Here is a 17,803-nt window from a genome sequence, read left to right on the forward strand (position 1 = left end):
TGTATTGAGTCATTTGTGTTGAATTTGGTGCACTTTTGGTCAATTTTGGGTTTTAAACTTCTACTTCCTTAACTTCCTACATAATTGTGTGTGATTAAGTCCTTTATTGTTTGTTGTAGCTCATTTATATTGTGTGATGTATAGGAATAGCAATAAATTACCTTTAAATAGCCAAAGTAGGCTAGATCAAGGTCAGTGTTCAAATTACTGCATGCAAATCACTTAATGCTATGCAGAAGAGCCTAATCTTTAGGCCATCTGATGTAGGCTACCCTAGGCCTTCCTGTGTTTATGGGATTTCTTTGACAGTTGCAAAGGTAAAAAAGTGAAGATAGTCTTTTTTGCTCCCAGTGTAATTGAATAAGTACGTTTCAACCACCCTTTGGGTCTTAATCAGATAGGCCTACACCATTATTACATTACATTACATTACATTACATTACATTATATTACATTTGGCTGACGCATTTTTAACCAAAGCGACTAACAACATGGTAACAGTTACGTTTTAAAGCAATTCTCTCAACAATTTTAGGACAATTTAAAAACGGTAGAGTACAGTAAGAATAAGTGCATCAGTGAGTGCTGTTTTTAAACAGTTGAGTGTCAGTTCAAGACGGGTGGTAAGTGCTAGCATCAGCAAGACTTGTTGTAAGTGGTGCTATGAGAGGAGATGTTCTCTAAAGAGCTGGGTCTTCAGGAGTTTTTTGAAAATGGAGAGGGATGATCCTGCCCTTGTAGGAACTGGCAGTGTGTTCCACCAACGAGGAACAACAGATGAGAAAAGTTTGGATTGGCCTGAGCGTATCTGTTGCAATAACTGTGTGCATTCCTACATTAGGTCTATTTCTTTGATAGTCAACATCATGCTACCACATAACAAATACCAAATAACAATACAAAAGTTTTTTACAAACTTTCCTGCATACTTCTTAAATGTGCTGCAGTCAGATGGGTGTCCTAAAGACATAACTAGATCTTGAGCATCTATTACCAGTGTTGAATGAGCAGTTTTTGCAGTGATCACTACTGGACATTCCACATTGCTAGGCAGCACTTGAGTGAGGATAAGACTTATTCCACTTCACAAATAACCATCGCTATCTGCAATAGCTACAGTACAGGGACATTAATCAGTTCATAGCTGAGGATTTGTCCTAGGTCCACTTCCCTTTCAGCATCATATGCAGTAATGATGCACTGGAGAATGTTTCTTTTTGTTGCACTATAAAGGATATCTTGTCTAAATTTTTTGCAAATAATGCAATCTCCATAGCACTCTTCAGCAACCCTCAAACCGGCACACTCTTCCATTTTTTTGCATGGCTAGAATTTGAATGATAGGAAAGAGCACCAGTGAGATGTTTTAACTAGGCAAGCACAGTTGCCTTTACAGTAAAAGAAAAATACAGTGTAAATCCTCTGTTAAGACTGACAATTGTTCATAATAGTTAGTGACAAAGTACTTTCTACAGAAAAATGAGCAGTCACCTACTATTCTATCAATTTATTATCAAGGAATCTATTTTGCTTCTAAACGTCATACTGAATTTTAGCTATTATTTATTATTATTTATTATTATTTATATTTTAATATTGTGTATGAAGTTGACTTGTTGTGGAGAGAATCGGCAAAAGCCAAACTCATCACTCACAGTGTGCGAAATAAGTAAAAGTATAAGTATATATACTCTTTTGATGCCGTGAATTAGTGAAACACACTCAGCACACAGTGAACACACAGTAAGGTGAAGCACACACTAATGCCGGCGCAGTGAGCTGCCTGCAACAACAGCGGCGCTCGGGGAGCAGTGAGGGGTTAGGTGCCTTGCTCAAGGGCACTTCAGCCGTGCCTACTGGTCGGGGCTCGAACCGGCAACCCTCCGGTTACAAGTCCAGAGCGCTAACCAGTGGGCCACGGCAGTAGGGGAGTAGGCCACGACAGTAGGGCAGTAGGCCACGACAGTAGGGCAGTAGTCCGCGACAGTAGGGCAGTAGGCCACGACAGTAGGGCAGTAGTCCGCGACAGTAGGGCAGTAGGCCGCGACAGTAGGGCAGTGGCATCATGTTCAGGGGTAACCCCAGCCAGGCTCATTTCTGCCTCGGTAGTTAGTGTTGCTATTTGAGATAGTCGCTCCATGGCAAGAAATGCTGAATTCCATCTTGTGTCATTTGACACAACAAAGCCAATCCCAAGCTTTTCCTCCACAACATCAGAAGCCTTTGCACTTCACTTAACCAGGTTCCACAGAGCAGGTGCTTTGGCAAAAACAGCCCTCGACATTGTTTTGTAGTGTTTTTCAGTTACCTTTTCCGAATCTTTGGCCACTAGATTCAAGGTGTGGGCCATGCACCTTCTGTGTGGGGGGAGAGAGGGATGATCCAGACCTGACCGAGGCTCAGGCTCCATCTGATCATCCTCATCTGAGCTCTCATTGGCGGGAGCAAAGGCTGACACTGGTTCACTGTCATCTTCACTTTCAGTTTCATCAAAGTGGACAACTGTCTCTGGCACTTCAGTATCAACAGCAACATCCATCCCAAAACAGTTGAACACTTTGACAAAATGTGCTGCATTGTCTGTTATTGTACACACAACCTTGTTGTAGATTTTGAATTCTTTATTTACATGTAAGGGATAATGCCCGATGAGGTGTCCATTATCAGAAATAAATGGACGACGCAGAGGTGTGAACCGTCCGACACGAAGCGGAGGTCCATAGTCCATTTATTTCTGATAATGGACGCATCGAAGGGCATTATCCCGTTTATACCATGCTCACTTACGAAATAAATACATATGAAATCAATTATTACAGTGCATTCTACTTCTTCTTCATGAAAATGCACTGTTCTGTTATCCAAAGTCTTCTTCTTCTTCTTCTTCTTATTCTTCCCACCAAATTTCTGCGTCTAATTCAGCTTCAACCGTTTAACGTAGAAACTTCGTTCAAACTTTGTATAGTATAAGTATATATACTTTTTTGATCCCGTGAGGGAAATTTGGTCTCTGCATTTAACCCAATCGGTGAATTAGTGAAACACACTCAGCACACAGTGAACACACAGTGAGGTGCAAGGTGCCTTGCTCAAGGGCACTTCAGCCGCGGCCCACTGGTCGGGGCTCGAACCGGCAACCCTCCGGTTACAAGTCCAGAGTGCTAACCAGTGGGCCACGGCTGCCCGTAGTAGGTAGTAGTAACGTAGGTCTTGAAAAGGACACGTGGGGAATGTATTTTTCACTTTTGTAAACTTTATACTTTTTGAGATATTAATAAAAAACAAGCTTATTTTTCCCCATAGACTTTGCATTAGCACTATGACATCACAATAGACTAATTAACTTGATTTGCACCTGTATCAACTTCCAGCTGCTCACTATTAGGACCCATCAAAGGGTCAGTTAAACTGATTGCACCTGTATCAACTGCTTTCTGCTTAACTAGGCCAACTCTCTCTGTGTCTCTCCATTCTACAAGGATATAAGGCATATTCCATCCAACTTTCTATCCATTCATCCTCTTCAAACCATTCACTCATCCACCCATTAAACTATCCATCAACATCCATTAAACAATCTGCCTATCAACATCCATTCAACTTTCTGTCTGTCAACATCCATTACACTATCTACATTCAACTTTTAAACTATATACTCTGTCTCAGGCTTTAAGCATACAATCTGGCTCTCTTAAGACTACTATTTCCTCTGCCCACAACTGTTTCAAAATAAATGTCCTCACTACAATAATTCACTATTAAATAATTTAACTATTTAAACTACTCAACTATTTAACTGTTCGGCCATTTCAACTGTCAGTTGTTATCAACTATGACTCCTGCCAACTGTTTCCAAATAAAAGTTTGTTTGGCATTTTATGTTAATATACAGTATGTTTATATTTCATGCACTGGTAATTTCCTCGAAATTACATTTTCTAGTTAATACTAAATGAGTTTTAGAGCTAAAATCGTTAGTTTTTTCAGCTGTTTACAGTTGATTCCATTGTTGCGAAGCCTGCTTCCAGGCTCAACCGTTGTCCTACTATCTTTGTTATAGTTACCATTCATAAGCATTGATATAGAACGCCGATTAAACTTTTTTTTACCAGGGGCCTGTTGCACAAAAGCAGAATTAAGACATCCGGGATAAGTTACTGAGCTGCGCTCAATGAATCCAAAACAAGAGCGTACAGGCTTAATTGGTTGCACAACGAGCAAGCCAGGATGAGCAGACACGGATTCATCAAGCCAGGTGAAACCTATCCTGGATAAGTGCGCGCTCACGGCTCCCTCAAATAGACCCCGCCACCGATCACAGATTCACTGATTCACCATGGCAACTAGAGCGGCTTCATTGCTTCTTCTCCGGTGTGAAGTAGGTAGATAGACTTCTCACAACAGCAACAAACAGCAACACCTCTGTTTAGGAGAATATTGCAACTAGTTCCGCAACCACCATGCGCGAAATGGTTAGGCACTCCCGTGACGTCACATTGTCGCATGACGGGTCGGGAATGGCGAGTATGTAAAAGTTAATTAATGATCACAAACGTTTAAATAATGACAGTGGGTCTAGGTATATGTGATAACAATGTGTAGTGGGCAGTGGAATAACTATTGGTTTCCGTTTGTGGTGACTGCTGACTGAGATAAGGGATGAGATTAAATAGATCCTGGAACTTAGCCTGGTCTGGAGCAGGCTAACTCCACAGAATAAATCGCCATGGTGATTTATACCATAACATATCCTGCTGCCCCCTATCCCGCTTTTGTGCAACTGGATCACGGATAAATTCAGCCAGGATCACCAAGATATCCCGGCTTAATCCCTTTTCCTAGTTTTGTGCAATAGGCCCCTGATCTACTTCATAGGTGTAGTATATCACTTTTTAAACGACACCCTTTTCAACCTAGACCATGGTATAACTGACAATAATTTTGCCAACACATCATGTGTATGTGCTCCTTTAATCCGCCGACATGCCAGTAGCCTACTGCAGAGTGTCTCTTAGACACGTCAGTTTTGTTTAGCCAGTGGATAGTGATGCCTTAATGCCTTGTTCACAGCTGACCAGCAATCTGCTGTTGTGCACACAGCATCGATCTCAGACAGTTCACTTTTAAGTTCAGATATGTTTTCTTTACATTTTTTATTTAACAGTGTCTGTACTTGTTTTCTTGATGGGACCTGTCTGGATGGCTGCAACCCCTTAACTAAGTTAATGAACGCTGGGCTTTCCACTTTACTCGAAGGCTGCAGGTCTCCGACAATAAACTGCAACCAACATAAGCTAGTTCAGAGTGTTACAAGTGCTGGGCAGTGTAGGTTAATATCAACAATGGGCAGAAACTATCAGTGAGGCTGTAGTAGGCTGTAAACTGTAAACGGCAATGTACTTCTCATTTACAGTATTGAAATGTCTGTCTTTTTCTGTGTAGTTTTTCACAATTGCTAAAATAGGCTACTTTTTTGGAAACCTTCCACCCTTTTCTCAAAACTGTAAACACAAGCCCCATTTTCAATGCTTTATGTTTACTGGGTTTACAGTAAATGTTGAATCCACTGATTGATGAAATATCTTTGCTTTGCTTTGTTTTGTTTTTTAGATTCAAAATGCATTTACTGTATTGCAAACAATGAGCATGTCTCCTGGAGCTATACGAGCTGCCCTGGACACTGTGGTTTCCATCTGTTGATGTAGCGTCTAATGACTGCTCAGTAGTGTGTTCATTCTGACTGCTTTGTGAGATGATCTGAAGACAGTGTTTGGTTTTGAGGCGATTGTTCAGTTTTGCAGAGGTTATCAGAGGTTTTGTGAATGTAGTTTGAAATTTGGGGTTTGTGTTTACAGTTTTGAGAAAAAGATGGAAGGTTTCATAAATGTGTTTCAGCAATTGTGAAAAACTGTAAAGCTGGTTATTTTCGTAATTCTGGTTTTGTGTCTCCTGTCCACTTGATTTGGTGTGGCGTCTTAACATTTAACCATTTTTACTCAGTTCGGCCTCTTGGGGGCAGCAGTCACGTTTACATGGGCAATCCCCTCCCGCCAGCAGCAGGGCTCAGACATGTGTTGTTGTTGATGCTGCTGGCAAACATTATTTACAGTTTTTCTCAATTGCTTTGACCTGCTTAAGGAAACTGGGATCCACTTGGTCTTCATGAACACTTTCTTTGCACAGCAGAAGTCATCTCTTGCGAATGTGTTCACACATTTTCATTGGGTTCACACAGTTCTCACACCCTTTTGCAAAACAGTTAACACAGATGTCATTCAAAAACCCCAAACTCTATTGGTTTTCCCGTGCTAAACAAAAGGAAAACATCTTTTCACAGGTGCAAAGATTCCTTGCATAAGTCTGAATCTCTGATACACCTGTGTGAAACTCCTTTGCACAATTTTTCAATTAGCAATCCATTATCCATAAGAGATGCCATGTCTGTTCTGTGTTGCATTTGCAAGTATGGATGCACATTTAGACAAAGTATTGTATTGCCTGTTTGGTGAAGAAAACAGTACAAAAGGTGTTTACTGTAGGTCTATTTAGATGAAAAATGACAAGTTGTAGTTCAATGAAATTTGTCTTGCCTAGGTGTTTACTGTAGGTCTTACATGTCAATGACAGTTACATCTTGAGAGGAATGAATACATTATTTTTTATCCAGTACATTTAGTCTTCACAGTTTTTTCTGATACCAGAAAAATGAGAAAGAAATGGAACAGACATAGCAAAAATACTCATTTTGAGAACTAGATTTTGCATTTTGTTGTCCAGTGTGTAATCACACAATGATTTGATGACAATATGTGTTGTTTATAGGCAAGATCTGTTTTTGCTGCATGTTTTAAAGGAGAATTCCGGTGTGATATTGACCTAAAGTGTATTGAAACATGATACCGAGTGTGAACGTATGTCTCATAGCCCATCTCGGCTTGTCCCCTGCACTCCAAAATCTGGCGCTAGTTAGCCGATGCTACCAACAGCTTTTTCAATAGTGGTGCTTCGGCATCGGGCTAGCCATGCAAATAAATCACTGTTTTACACCCATTTACGAGGCTCAATGTATCTCCACACTTCATTGGTAGACTTCCGAGGGCCCTGACATTTAAAACGAGACATTGAGAACTTTGAAAAAGCACTGGTAGTTTACTTACAAGACGATTTATACAGACAGTATCTTCATGAAGTTAAGCGTTTGCAGCCATCTTGAATTTAGTCACGATAAGTCGAGCAACGAGTAAGAATGAACAGGTATGATAAGGGATCAGATTCCAAAAATAATTCAGTGGAAATGCATGGATTCCGGTTGCTGCTACTGTATAAATCGTCTTGTAAGTAAACTACCAGTGCTTTTTCAAAGTTCTCAATGTCTCGTTTTAAATGTCAGGGCCCTCGGAAGTCTAGCAATGAAGTGTGGAGATACATTGAGCCTCGTAAATGGGTGTAAAACAGTGATTTATTTGCATGGCTAGCCCGATGCCGAAGCACCACTATTGAAAAAGCTGTTGGTAGCATCGGCTAACTAGCGCCAGATTTTGGAGTGCAGGGGACAAGCCGAGATGGGCTATGAGACATACGTTCACACTCGGTATCATGTTTCAATACACTTTAGGTCAATATCACACCGGAATTCTCCTTTAAGTGTTTTGAGAGAGTAACAGCCTTTTGCAAACAAAATGTGTCATTTTGGCCAGAGTGCTTTTGTTCAGACAGGTGTTAACTGTTTTGAGAATGTGATGTCAGAGTTGACACAGGCATCAAAACAATCTGGAAAAACTGTAATACTTGAACTTCAACAGCCAATCAAATACTCTCCCTCTCTCTCTCTCTCTCTCTCCCTCTTTTTAGTTATTCAATCAAGGATTAAATGTCATCACTCATCACTTTCTAATCTTATTCACCATTGTGTATGCATTGTCTTTTTCAAATGAAAACGAGGCTCGTTCTACAAAGGGTTCTAAAATCCTCAGAATTTCGGATTAATTCTGAATCAGTCAGTGTTCTAGTTACACTCTTAAAACGAATGTGTTGATTTCGACTTGCATTGTTTTTAACACATCTCTGTGTCCAGATAGGGACAACACATTTGTTTTGAGAGTGTAATTTGAATATAAAGTTAAAGGTTGGCTAGTAGGATTACTGCCCCTGTTTCTATTTGTAGGTAGCCTCATTTGCATAACATTCTCTCATTTTGTTTTCATGTTTGCGTATGGTGTGTGTGTGTGTGTGTGTGTGTGTGTGTGTCTTCTGGTAAGCAGTCAGTTCACGAGTAGAAAAGCGTGACCAGAAAAATAACTTGCATTACAGTTTTTCTTGATTTATTAATTTGATGCAGCCGTCAACTCAAACTACACATTTTCAAACAGTTAACACACAGGCCAAAACAGTGGCACTCACGGTCAAAATGACTTATTTTGCCTGCAAAAGACTCTAACATTCTCAAAACATTTAAAACACACAGCAAAAGCAGATTTTGTCATCAAACAACACAACTTTTAGTCAAAGCACTGTTCACTTTCAATCAACACACTGCCCAACAAAATGCAAAACACCCAAAATGAGGAGTTTCAGCGTTCATTTTTGCTGTCTGTGCCATTTCTTCTAATTTTTCTGGTATGGGAAAAAACTATGGAAAGACAAAATGTATTGAATAAAAATGAAATGTATTCATTCCTCCCAAGATGTAAGCACCTGGACAAGACACATTTCATACACTGAACTATAACATGTCATTTTTCATTGAAATAGACCTACAGTAAACACCTGGACATGTCAGCTTTTGTACTGTTTTCTTCACCAAAAAGGCAATACAGTGCCTTAGATTTATACTTGTAAATAGCAACACAGAACAGACATGATATCTCTTATGGATAATGAATGATTGCTAATTGAAGAATTGTGCAAAGGAGATTCACACATTGACATTACAAGTTATAAGTTTGCCAGCAATATCTATTAGCTGTAGACAAATGTTTTCCATTTGTTACACACAGTTAATCCAATGGAGTTTGGAGTCTTTGTATGAAAACTGTGTTGAATGTTTTGAAAAAGGATGTGAAACTCGAGTTAAACCAATGACAATGTGTTATGACAAAGAGATGACTTCTGCTGTGCTAAGAAGGCGAAGCTCACGGTCAAGTGGATCCCAGTTTCATTAAGTGCATCAAAGTAATCGAGAAAACTGTAATAAGAACAAACTTCATATGGGAGCCCAAAATCCGCTAGTCACGCACGCCGCTGCTTCAGCGCCCTTACTCTCTCTCGCACACAGCCTGTATTTCAGAAGGTTATAGGCAACAGATAGTCAACAGATAGTCCCTGTAAGTGCAACAAAAAAGAACCGTGAAAGGGAAACCGTGAAACTTCAATTTGCACTTGCATCCGAAAAGACAACAGCTCGCGCTTTCATCCGCCCCTTTTCGGAAGCGCGTGCTAATTGACTCCGCGCACCTCCATTATCACCATGAATAAGCATCGCGCGCTCATGCATACCGACAGGTGGGCCTCAGTTTCACCTCGCACTGTTGCCGGAGCAACGGGTGGTGGGTGGGCCGTGGTGAATTACACGCGGAAGTTACTGACACATTTAACACCCGCCATAATAGACGTAATCACGGCTGTGAAGCACAACAATTGTAATTGGGGCGCCGTTAATGAGGGCAATCGAAGAATGCTTCGAGTCTTATTTTTACAAGTGCAATGGCAAGAGCTGCCGAGACGGGATGAAACCGAACAAAGGCACTGGTGACTGTAGCATCCGTTCATATCTCTATTGGACACTAGAACGTGTGTGTGTGTGTGTGTGTGTGTCCACCCAATAAAGCAAAAAGAACAAGTCTTACTCACCGCATCCTCGGCACTGACAACAAACGGAAACAATTAGGGCTCAATTTCAGTGTGTGAGTGTGTAAAAAATAGCGACTACATGTCTACACTCGATAAACAGTTCGTGATCTCACAGAGTGCACGAGAGGACACACTGAATGTGTTTACCGTGAGCGCGCATTTGTTTTTTATTTCCCCCAGAGTTTCCAAACAAAAACCAGGAATAGTAGACAGCATTTCAGACACATACACAGGTTAAAGGCAGAGAGAGAGATTTGGTAGCCCTGTGGAGTCTAGAACCAAACACCCGAATAGCTAAAAGGGACTGTCCACCAAATTAAACCAAACTCATATCTGTGTCTGATTCGCGGCGTCCGATTCGTCTAATATACATTCTGTGCATCCTACGGGGGGCGAGTGATTGAACCACTGTGGGTGTGAATGTAACAACTTCCCCTATATGATGCCTGTTTACAATTCATGTAACTGGGAGCTGAAGACGGTCCTTTGTGTGTGTGTGTGTGTGTGTGTGCGGTGTTGGATATCCTACTACGATATGTGTGAAGGGGGAGGGGTCCTTGGATGGTGTGACAAACAAATGTTTTGAATCATGAGCGCGGGGTTGAGGCGCGAATGGACAATACGAGAAACTAACAGTAAAAACTACAGTAAACCCCCCAAACGTCAATAAAAGCACCCCCCCCCCCCCATCTCTCCTCCGTGTATCTTTCTGTATGTGTAAAAAAAAAAAGTAACATTCTGAAATGTGGTCTGTGCTCTTGCAAGGTTTCCCATAACTGAGGCAGGTCAAAGAGTATACTTCTATACTCTTTGGGCAGGTCTAAGCTATGCGCCACCACCCAACTATCCCACCAAACTGACAATTTGCCTCTCGCCTCCGTAATGAATCGCCTCTTGACACGCCGGATAAAGAATTCTGTTAGCACCTCGTGATGACAGACAAACACGCCATCATCGACTCGGACGCTCACTACCGGCGGGGGAACCTGCCGTGAGAATAACGCCGTCCAGCACAGTGAGAATAACGCCATCCAGCACCGTACAAGTCGCTCTAGGTCTGCTGCTTGTGTCAAACAATCAACCGTGGAGTCAGAGTTGCCCTACTTCTCCAGAGATTTATTAGCCTCCCGTTTCCTCTCGTCTCTCCGACACAGACCCAACAGGCATTTAAATCGGGAATAAATATATTAGTCTACTCTCTCTCTCCCTCTCTTTCTCCGAGTGTATGCGCAAGTTTGTTGGAGCGCACTGGTTCATGGGAAGAAAGGGGAAGTTTATAGCTTCCTTTATCATTTAATGTGTCTATAGTCTGCGTTTTGCATGTGCATGGGCGCGAGAGTGCAGGGAGTCGCACGGTTTCCGGAGCGCTCGGGATGGGGTGTCTGATATATGGTGGGCGTCCACGAGGGTTCCCCGCGGGATGTCCTTTCTATTTTATGATTTTCATTCATTCGTTCATTCATTCTCTCTCTTTCTCTCTCTCTACTCACAACCATAGCCCCCCTACACACACACACACACACACACACACACACACGTTTCTTCATGTGCGTGCACAGCATCCAAAAGCAGCCTTCCTCAAGTCCTCGTGCTGATGGTGACGTCCAAGAGCGCGATGATGATGATCACGATGGCAGGTATAGAAGGCTACCAGTACAGTAGTGGTGGCCGTAGATGGACTAGGTCCGTTCGTTGCCTTGGCAGCGTGTCCAGGTAGCAGAGGGAGGGCACTGATTGGTGGAGCTGATGCTTATTAGATGTGAAAACTACTTCCGCTCCGGTGGACAATCGCTGTTGAATGAGCAGTTAGCGCGCGCATGGTGCCAGACACCTGCTCTCCCCATCCTTCACACAGTCGCAGCCAAAACAGAGAGAGAGAGAAGGGGGGGAGAGAGAGAGAAAGGGGGGGAGAGAAAGAAAGAGAGAGGGAGAGAGAGAGAGTGTCTAAGGGTTATAAGCCAGCATAGGCCTACTGTAAATAAGACATACCAAATGAGGTTTTCGCAAGCTAATTGAAGACTTCCACTACCGTTCACACGTCTGGAGTCACTTAGAAATGTTCTTGTTTTCATCATTAATGTTGTAAATGACTTGTAGAAAGAAATGGCTGATCTTTAATGTCATATCTACATAAGTATACAGATGCCCATCACCAACCATTCACCTAATGTTCCAAAGGCACATTCTGTTTACTAATCTGATATCATTTTAAAAGACTAACTGAGAAAACATTGGAGAACCCTTTTGCAATTATGTAAGCACATAATGTAATCTGAAAACTCTTGCCCTGATTAAAAAAACAATGCAACTGATCTCAGCTGGTATTCTGTCTATAATGGAGTGGAATGGACATTTCTAATTGACACCAAACGCTTGAACGGCAGTGTATGTCAGACCCTGTCGGCCTCTTATGTGTGCATGGGAGTAGGATTGTGTGGGGATATGGTATTCGGGATATTTTCATTTGTCACTGTGAAATCGCTTTTGGGACCTAAATAAAATACATCCTCTCTCTCTCTCTCACTCACACACACACACACACACACACACACACACACACACACACACACACATACACACACACTTCAGCAGGTGAAAAGTTCGGGGCTGCCTCCTGCCACCCCGCCCCCCCCCCCTCTCCTCCTCGCGGGACCATATAAAGAGCAGAGGGGCTCGCTCAGGGCTGTGCATTGGCTGAGCGCGAGTTTCAGTGGAGCGCGCTGCAGTCTGGCAGGAGTTGAAGAAGACGAAGCAAAACAACAGTGCTCTACTTTTCCCCTCTTTCTTTTTCTCCAGTCGCTTTCCAGCGAAGCACAGAGCGCTGCCCTAATCAGGATATCCCCTTGTTTTGCGCGTGGCTGAACCGACTCGTTCCACCCAGCGGAGCGGACTGAGGGAGAGAGAGAGAGAGGTTACGGGCAACTAACAGACTTCAGCAGCAGCGGTGCAGTGCTCGAGACTGCCGTCCGTGGCAGGGATGGAGGCCGTCGGCGCATTCGTGCTGTGCTGGGTGATTAACTGCGCATGGATGCCGTTGTGTTCAGGCTCACGAATGAAGTCTCCTGCGCTGCCTATACAATCTGAGCGCGAGCCGGTTCCATCGAAAGGACTGTCGGGTGAGTAGACACACATACACACGCACATACACACGCACACAGACACACACAGATTCTGCTGATACATGAGACAAACAAGCAACAGGATCTTAGTCACAACCGCAAAGTAGGCACGCGAGCCAGCAACAAGCTCATTTCTTACCGGAATCTGCGTTACGTGGTCGGTGATGGCCGATGGACTCACATACTCACGGCCCGTCCCTCCCTGCGGCGGACGAGACTTTTCCATGACTGCAGCTGTGCTTCAGCCAAACGCAGCTACTAGCGGCAGACACACTCAGGCGTTCCAGTGGCTCTTTTTTTCTGTGTGACGGGTAGCGGAGTGAGCGCGCGCAGGCTTCCTGTGCCCCGCGGTACCCCGGGGCTGCTCCAGAAACGTTCGGTACCAGCGGAATGCACGCGGACCTGAGCAGGGGGTCATCAACCCGTGACCAAAAAGCTAGACTTGCTTAATGTCGTTTTATAAATGCTTTTGTTCCCCTCTCTCTCTCTCTCTCTCTCTCTGTGTGCTTGTGTGTGTGTGAACATTCCCTTGGATTTTTAAGGTCAACAAGCTACTCAATGAGAAACACTCACTGGCTGGCCTGGACTGGTGTGTGTGAGAGAGGGTGATATTAATTTAGATGCTTGTGTGTGTGTGTGTGTGTGCATGTGAACGCTCCCCTGCACTGTAAACATGTGAATGTAACAAGCTTGACATCCTGTGAAAGGGTCGTGCCTCAGCCTCACACAATGTAAGCCTACCCCTGCAGCAGGGCACTGGAATCACACACACACACACACACACACACATGCACATGCAAGCACATGCACACACACACACACACACACACACACACACACACACACAAAATCACAATCACCATCTTATGCCTGTTGTGTCTTATTTGTGAAATGACGGGTGTGTGTGTGCGTGTGTGCATGTGTGTGTGTGTGTGTGTGTGTGTGTGGTTGCAGGGTGCTCCTTCGGTGGCCGATTCTACTCTCTGGAGGACACCTGGCATCCGGACCTAGGAGAGCCATTTGGGATCATGCACTGCGTCAAGTGCAACTGTGAACCAGTATGTATCCTGGACACACACACACACACACACACACACACACAGATATGCACACACTCACACATGTTAGTGCTGACCTATGTGTGTGTGTGTGTTTCTGTCTGTGTGTGTGTTTGTGTGTGTGTGTGTGTGTGTGCGTGTGTTTCTGTATGTGTGTATGTGTGTGTGTGTGTGTGTTTCTGTGTGTGTGTGTGTATGTGTGTGTGTGTGTGTTTCTGTGTGTGTCTCTGTGTGTGTGTGTGTGTGTGTGTGTGTGTGTGTGACATTGCAGCAGAGGAGTAAAAGAAAGGTGTTTGGGAAGGTGAGCTGCAGGAACATTAAGCAGGACTGTCCTGAAGCCAAATGTGCTGAGCCTGTGCTGCAACCTGGACACTGCTGCAAGACCTGTCCTGATGGTAAACACACACACACACACACACGCACATGCACACACACACAAACACACACACACAGAGACACACAGAAACACACACACACACACACGCACACGCACACACAAACACACATGTACACACACACACACACATGTATACACACACACACACACATGCAGTTACATGATTGTGGACATACACACCTGCAGGTTTGTGTTCGGGAGTTAGTGTGCTGTTGTTTCTGATGGAATGGAATTGTATTTTTTTTCTGTTGGGAAAATATATTTTATTCTATGAGAGAGGGAGATGTGTGCGTGTGTGTCTGTGTGAGTGTGTCTGTCTGTCTGTGTGTGTGTGTGTGTGTGTGTGTGTGTGTGGGTGTGTGAGTCCAGGGTCTTGCCACAAGGTTACTTTTGATCATTCAGGTGCTCCAGTGGCTTCTCTCCTTAAGCATCTAAAAACATGTTTGATTGGGATGTGTGTTAACTTAAAGGTGTTTGTTTTCTCTCTCTCTCTCCCTCTCCCTCTCTGTGTGTGTGTGTGTGTGTGTGTGTGTGTGTAGGGGACTCCAGCAGACAGCCCCTGGAGTCTCTGTTTGATGGCTATGAGTATTTTCAGGAGAAGGACGGGGACCTGCACAAGTCCTACAATGACCGCTCCTACCTCAGTGCAGAGGCGTCCAACCCCACAGACACCCGCACAGGTCAGCTACTCACACAACGTGTGTGTGTGTGTGTGTGTGTGTTTGTGTGTCGGTGTTCAGTGTCAAATGGAAATAAACATGCAAAGAAATGCAATGCCCTTTCCAGATGGAGAGATTATAGGCTCAGGCAACCATTGGCAATATTTTGACTTCATTACCTGATCTGAGCTCTTCTCAGGTCAACAATTCTGTATTATAAATTCTTAATTTTGATATTTTGAGGTACTGGATTTTTGTAAAGATAATCATTGAGATTAGAATAATCAAAATAAAAAAAGCACTTGAAATGTTTCACTTTATATGTAATGAATCTAGATTATATGAACGTTTCACTTTTTGAAAATAAATCACTATAATTCATAATTCAGATTTTTTGAGATGCACCTGTACATAGTTAATTTTGCATTCTGAGATGTTCGCAGAGTGAAGCTCATCCTGAGTTTTCTTTATTTGTGTGTGTGCGTGATAATGTGTGTGTGTGTGTGTGTAGATTTTGTTGCTCTGCTGACGGGTGTGTCCGACTCCTGGCTGCCCAGTTCCAGTGGGGTGGGACGCGCTCGGCTCACTTTAACTCGCACTGGCCTGGCATTCTCCATTACTTACAACAGGTACACACACACACACACACACACACACACGTTCTCTCTTTCAGAAGAAATGTCATGAATTGTTTGGACATATTAACATATAAATTGCAGTGAACTTTCTGACTGATTCAGAAGTGTTAGCAGAATGCTACATTAGACAGTATGTGCAGTATAGCATATTAGAGTTATGGCAGCCGTGGCCTACTGGTTAGCGCTTCGGACTTGTAACCGGAGGGTTGCTGGTTCGAACCCCGACCAGTAGGCACGGCTGAAGTGCCCTTGAGCAAGCCTCCTAACCCCTCACTGCTCCCCAACGCCGCTGTAGCAGGCATCTCACTGCGCTGTCATTAGTGTGTGCTTCACCTCACTGTGTGTTCACTGTGTGCCAGAGGTGGGATTAAGTCACACATGTGCAAGTCTCAAGTCTTAACCTTCAAGTCTCAAGCAAGTCCAAGTCATTTTTTGTGACAGTCAAGCAAGTCAAGTCAAGTCATAGCTTGGGTCAAGCAAGTCAAGTCAAGTCATAGGCAATACACATTCATGATGATTTACCCATTTTTCATTTTAAAATAAGCTACAATAGGCTAGTTATGAACTGCTGGAGTTTTATTTGTAACAAACAAATAGACATTGCATTCATTCAAGCCACATAGCCTACATCTGAACGGTTTATAGAATAAGATGAAATGTATACGAATAAAAATAAATGTATTTCAAGTAGACCTATTATAAAATATCCTATTATTGTTTCAATATGCCTCAAATATTAGGTAAGCTACATCAAATCATGAAAATATATTCAAACAGTTCAAGTTACACCTGTCCTGACCGGTCACATCTCCAGGGACTCAATAATGTTGAAAAAGTGAACTAATCAATCAATCAAACGCTGCCGCCGACGTCACTGCCAAACTTTGACAAGCGCGACAGCGCAGTGGGTTTTAGGACCGTCAATGCTATATCATATTATACATAAACCTAACATGTGAAGTAAGCTAATTTTCTATGCTGATTGCTGGCAGTTAGCTAGGCATACTTAATGTTGTTAGCCTACTACTAGGCTGTAACGTATATGGAACAGGCACGTGTTTAAGAGGGAGGGAGAAAGAGAGGCGCTTACTTTAGGTTACATTGGCAACATTTTCGCTATATATCAAGATTAAACTTAGAATGTTTAGAAATGTTTCACTTTGCCATTTCACACATTTTAACCTACTATGGCGTTAACTAAAAAGCATAATAGATTCAAAGCCAAACTCTTAACATGCCTCAAATTTGACGTTAGGTTTCTAACACGACTAACTTCTGATGGATGAAAATCAACATGGTGGTGGTTATGTCGCTATTTTGCACACTTGCATACTGCTGTTCATTTCTCCTTCATTTCACGTCTGTGAAGCCAAACATTATTATGTTTTGGTATAAATGTAGAACCTTCCATATTTGCAAATTAGCCTACCTCAGTCTGTCTCATTTGATCTGGCACTTGCTGTTGGTCTGTCGCGTCACTTCGTAACAATGACAGGTAACTCGCGTGACGCATGCAACAGCACCTAAGCAGATTTTCTAAAATCGTAAAGTTAACTCCTTAATATCTATGAAAAAAATAAATAAATAAAAATCAAGTCATTTCAAGTCATTTGTCTCAAGTCTAAGTCAAGTCTCAAGTCATGAATAGCAAGTCAAAGTCAAGTCGAGTCTTTTATACATGTTGATCAAGCAAGTCTCAAGTCTTAAAAAATGTGACTCGAGTCCCCCATGTCTGCTGTGTGCTGAGTGGGTTTCACTAATTCACGGATGGGATAAATGCAGAGACCAAATTCCTTGTGTAAGCAAGTGTACTTGGCCGAGAAACCTGATTTATGATTTACATTACATTAGATAGTATGAGCAGGATAGCATATAAGAGCACAATAAATGTCATGGATATTGTGTTGTATGCTCACTGTATTTCCTCACAGTCTCGGTGCATCTTCCACCTCTCTATCTCTCTCTATCTCTCTATCTCTCTCTCTCTCTCTCAAATTCAAATTCATATCCAAATTCAAAGGGGCTTTATTGGCATGAATGAGTAAAGTCATTGTTGCCAAAGCTACATGTTAATAATCAACTT

General features: G+C 42.8%; 2 protein-coding genes across 3 annotated transcripts in view; both read left to right on the forward strand.

The window, feature by feature from the left end:
• LOC121683770 (NACHT, LRR and PYD domains-containing protein 1 homolog) overlaps positions 1 to 2,775 on the forward strand; it is a 31,774-nt gene extending 28,999 nt beyond the window's left edge. The window contains exon 3 of one of the 2 annotated variants that reach the window (XM_042063583.1): positions 2,333 to 2,775. In XM_042063583.1, coding sequence (XP_041919517.1) covers positions 2,333 to 2,553 — 221 coding nt within the window. In that variant the 3' untranslated portion in view covers positions 2,554 to 2,775. The remainder of the gene's footprint in view (positions 1 to 2,332) is intronic. The other variant, XM_042063584.1, reaches the window with a different exon arrangement.
• Positions 2,776 to 12,554: 9,779 nt separating this feature from the next.
• chrd (chordin) overlaps positions 12,555 to 17,803 on the forward strand; it is a 17,040-nt gene continuing 11,791 nt past the window's right edge. The window contains exons 1-5 of the mRNA XM_042063577.1: positions 12,555 to 12,965; positions 13,923 to 14,026; positions 14,298 to 14,421; positions 14,963 to 15,103; positions 15,594 to 15,711. Coding sequence (XP_041919511.1) covers positions 12,827 to 12,965; positions 13,923 to 14,026; positions 14,298 to 14,421; positions 14,963 to 15,103; positions 15,594 to 15,711 — 626 coding nt within the window. The 5' untranslated portion in view covers positions 12,555 to 12,826. The remainder of the gene's footprint in view (positions 12,966 to 13,922; positions 14,027 to 14,297; positions 14,422 to 14,962; positions 15,104 to 15,593; positions 15,712 to 17,803) is intronic.

This window comes from Alosa sapidissima, chromosome 15 (genome assembly GCF_018492685.1).
Source record: "Alosa sapidissima isolate fAloSap1 chromosome 15, fAloSap1.pri, whole genome shotgun sequence".
NCBI lineage: Eukaryota > Metazoa > Chordata > Actinopteri > Clupeiformes > Clupeidae > Alosa > Alosa sapidissima.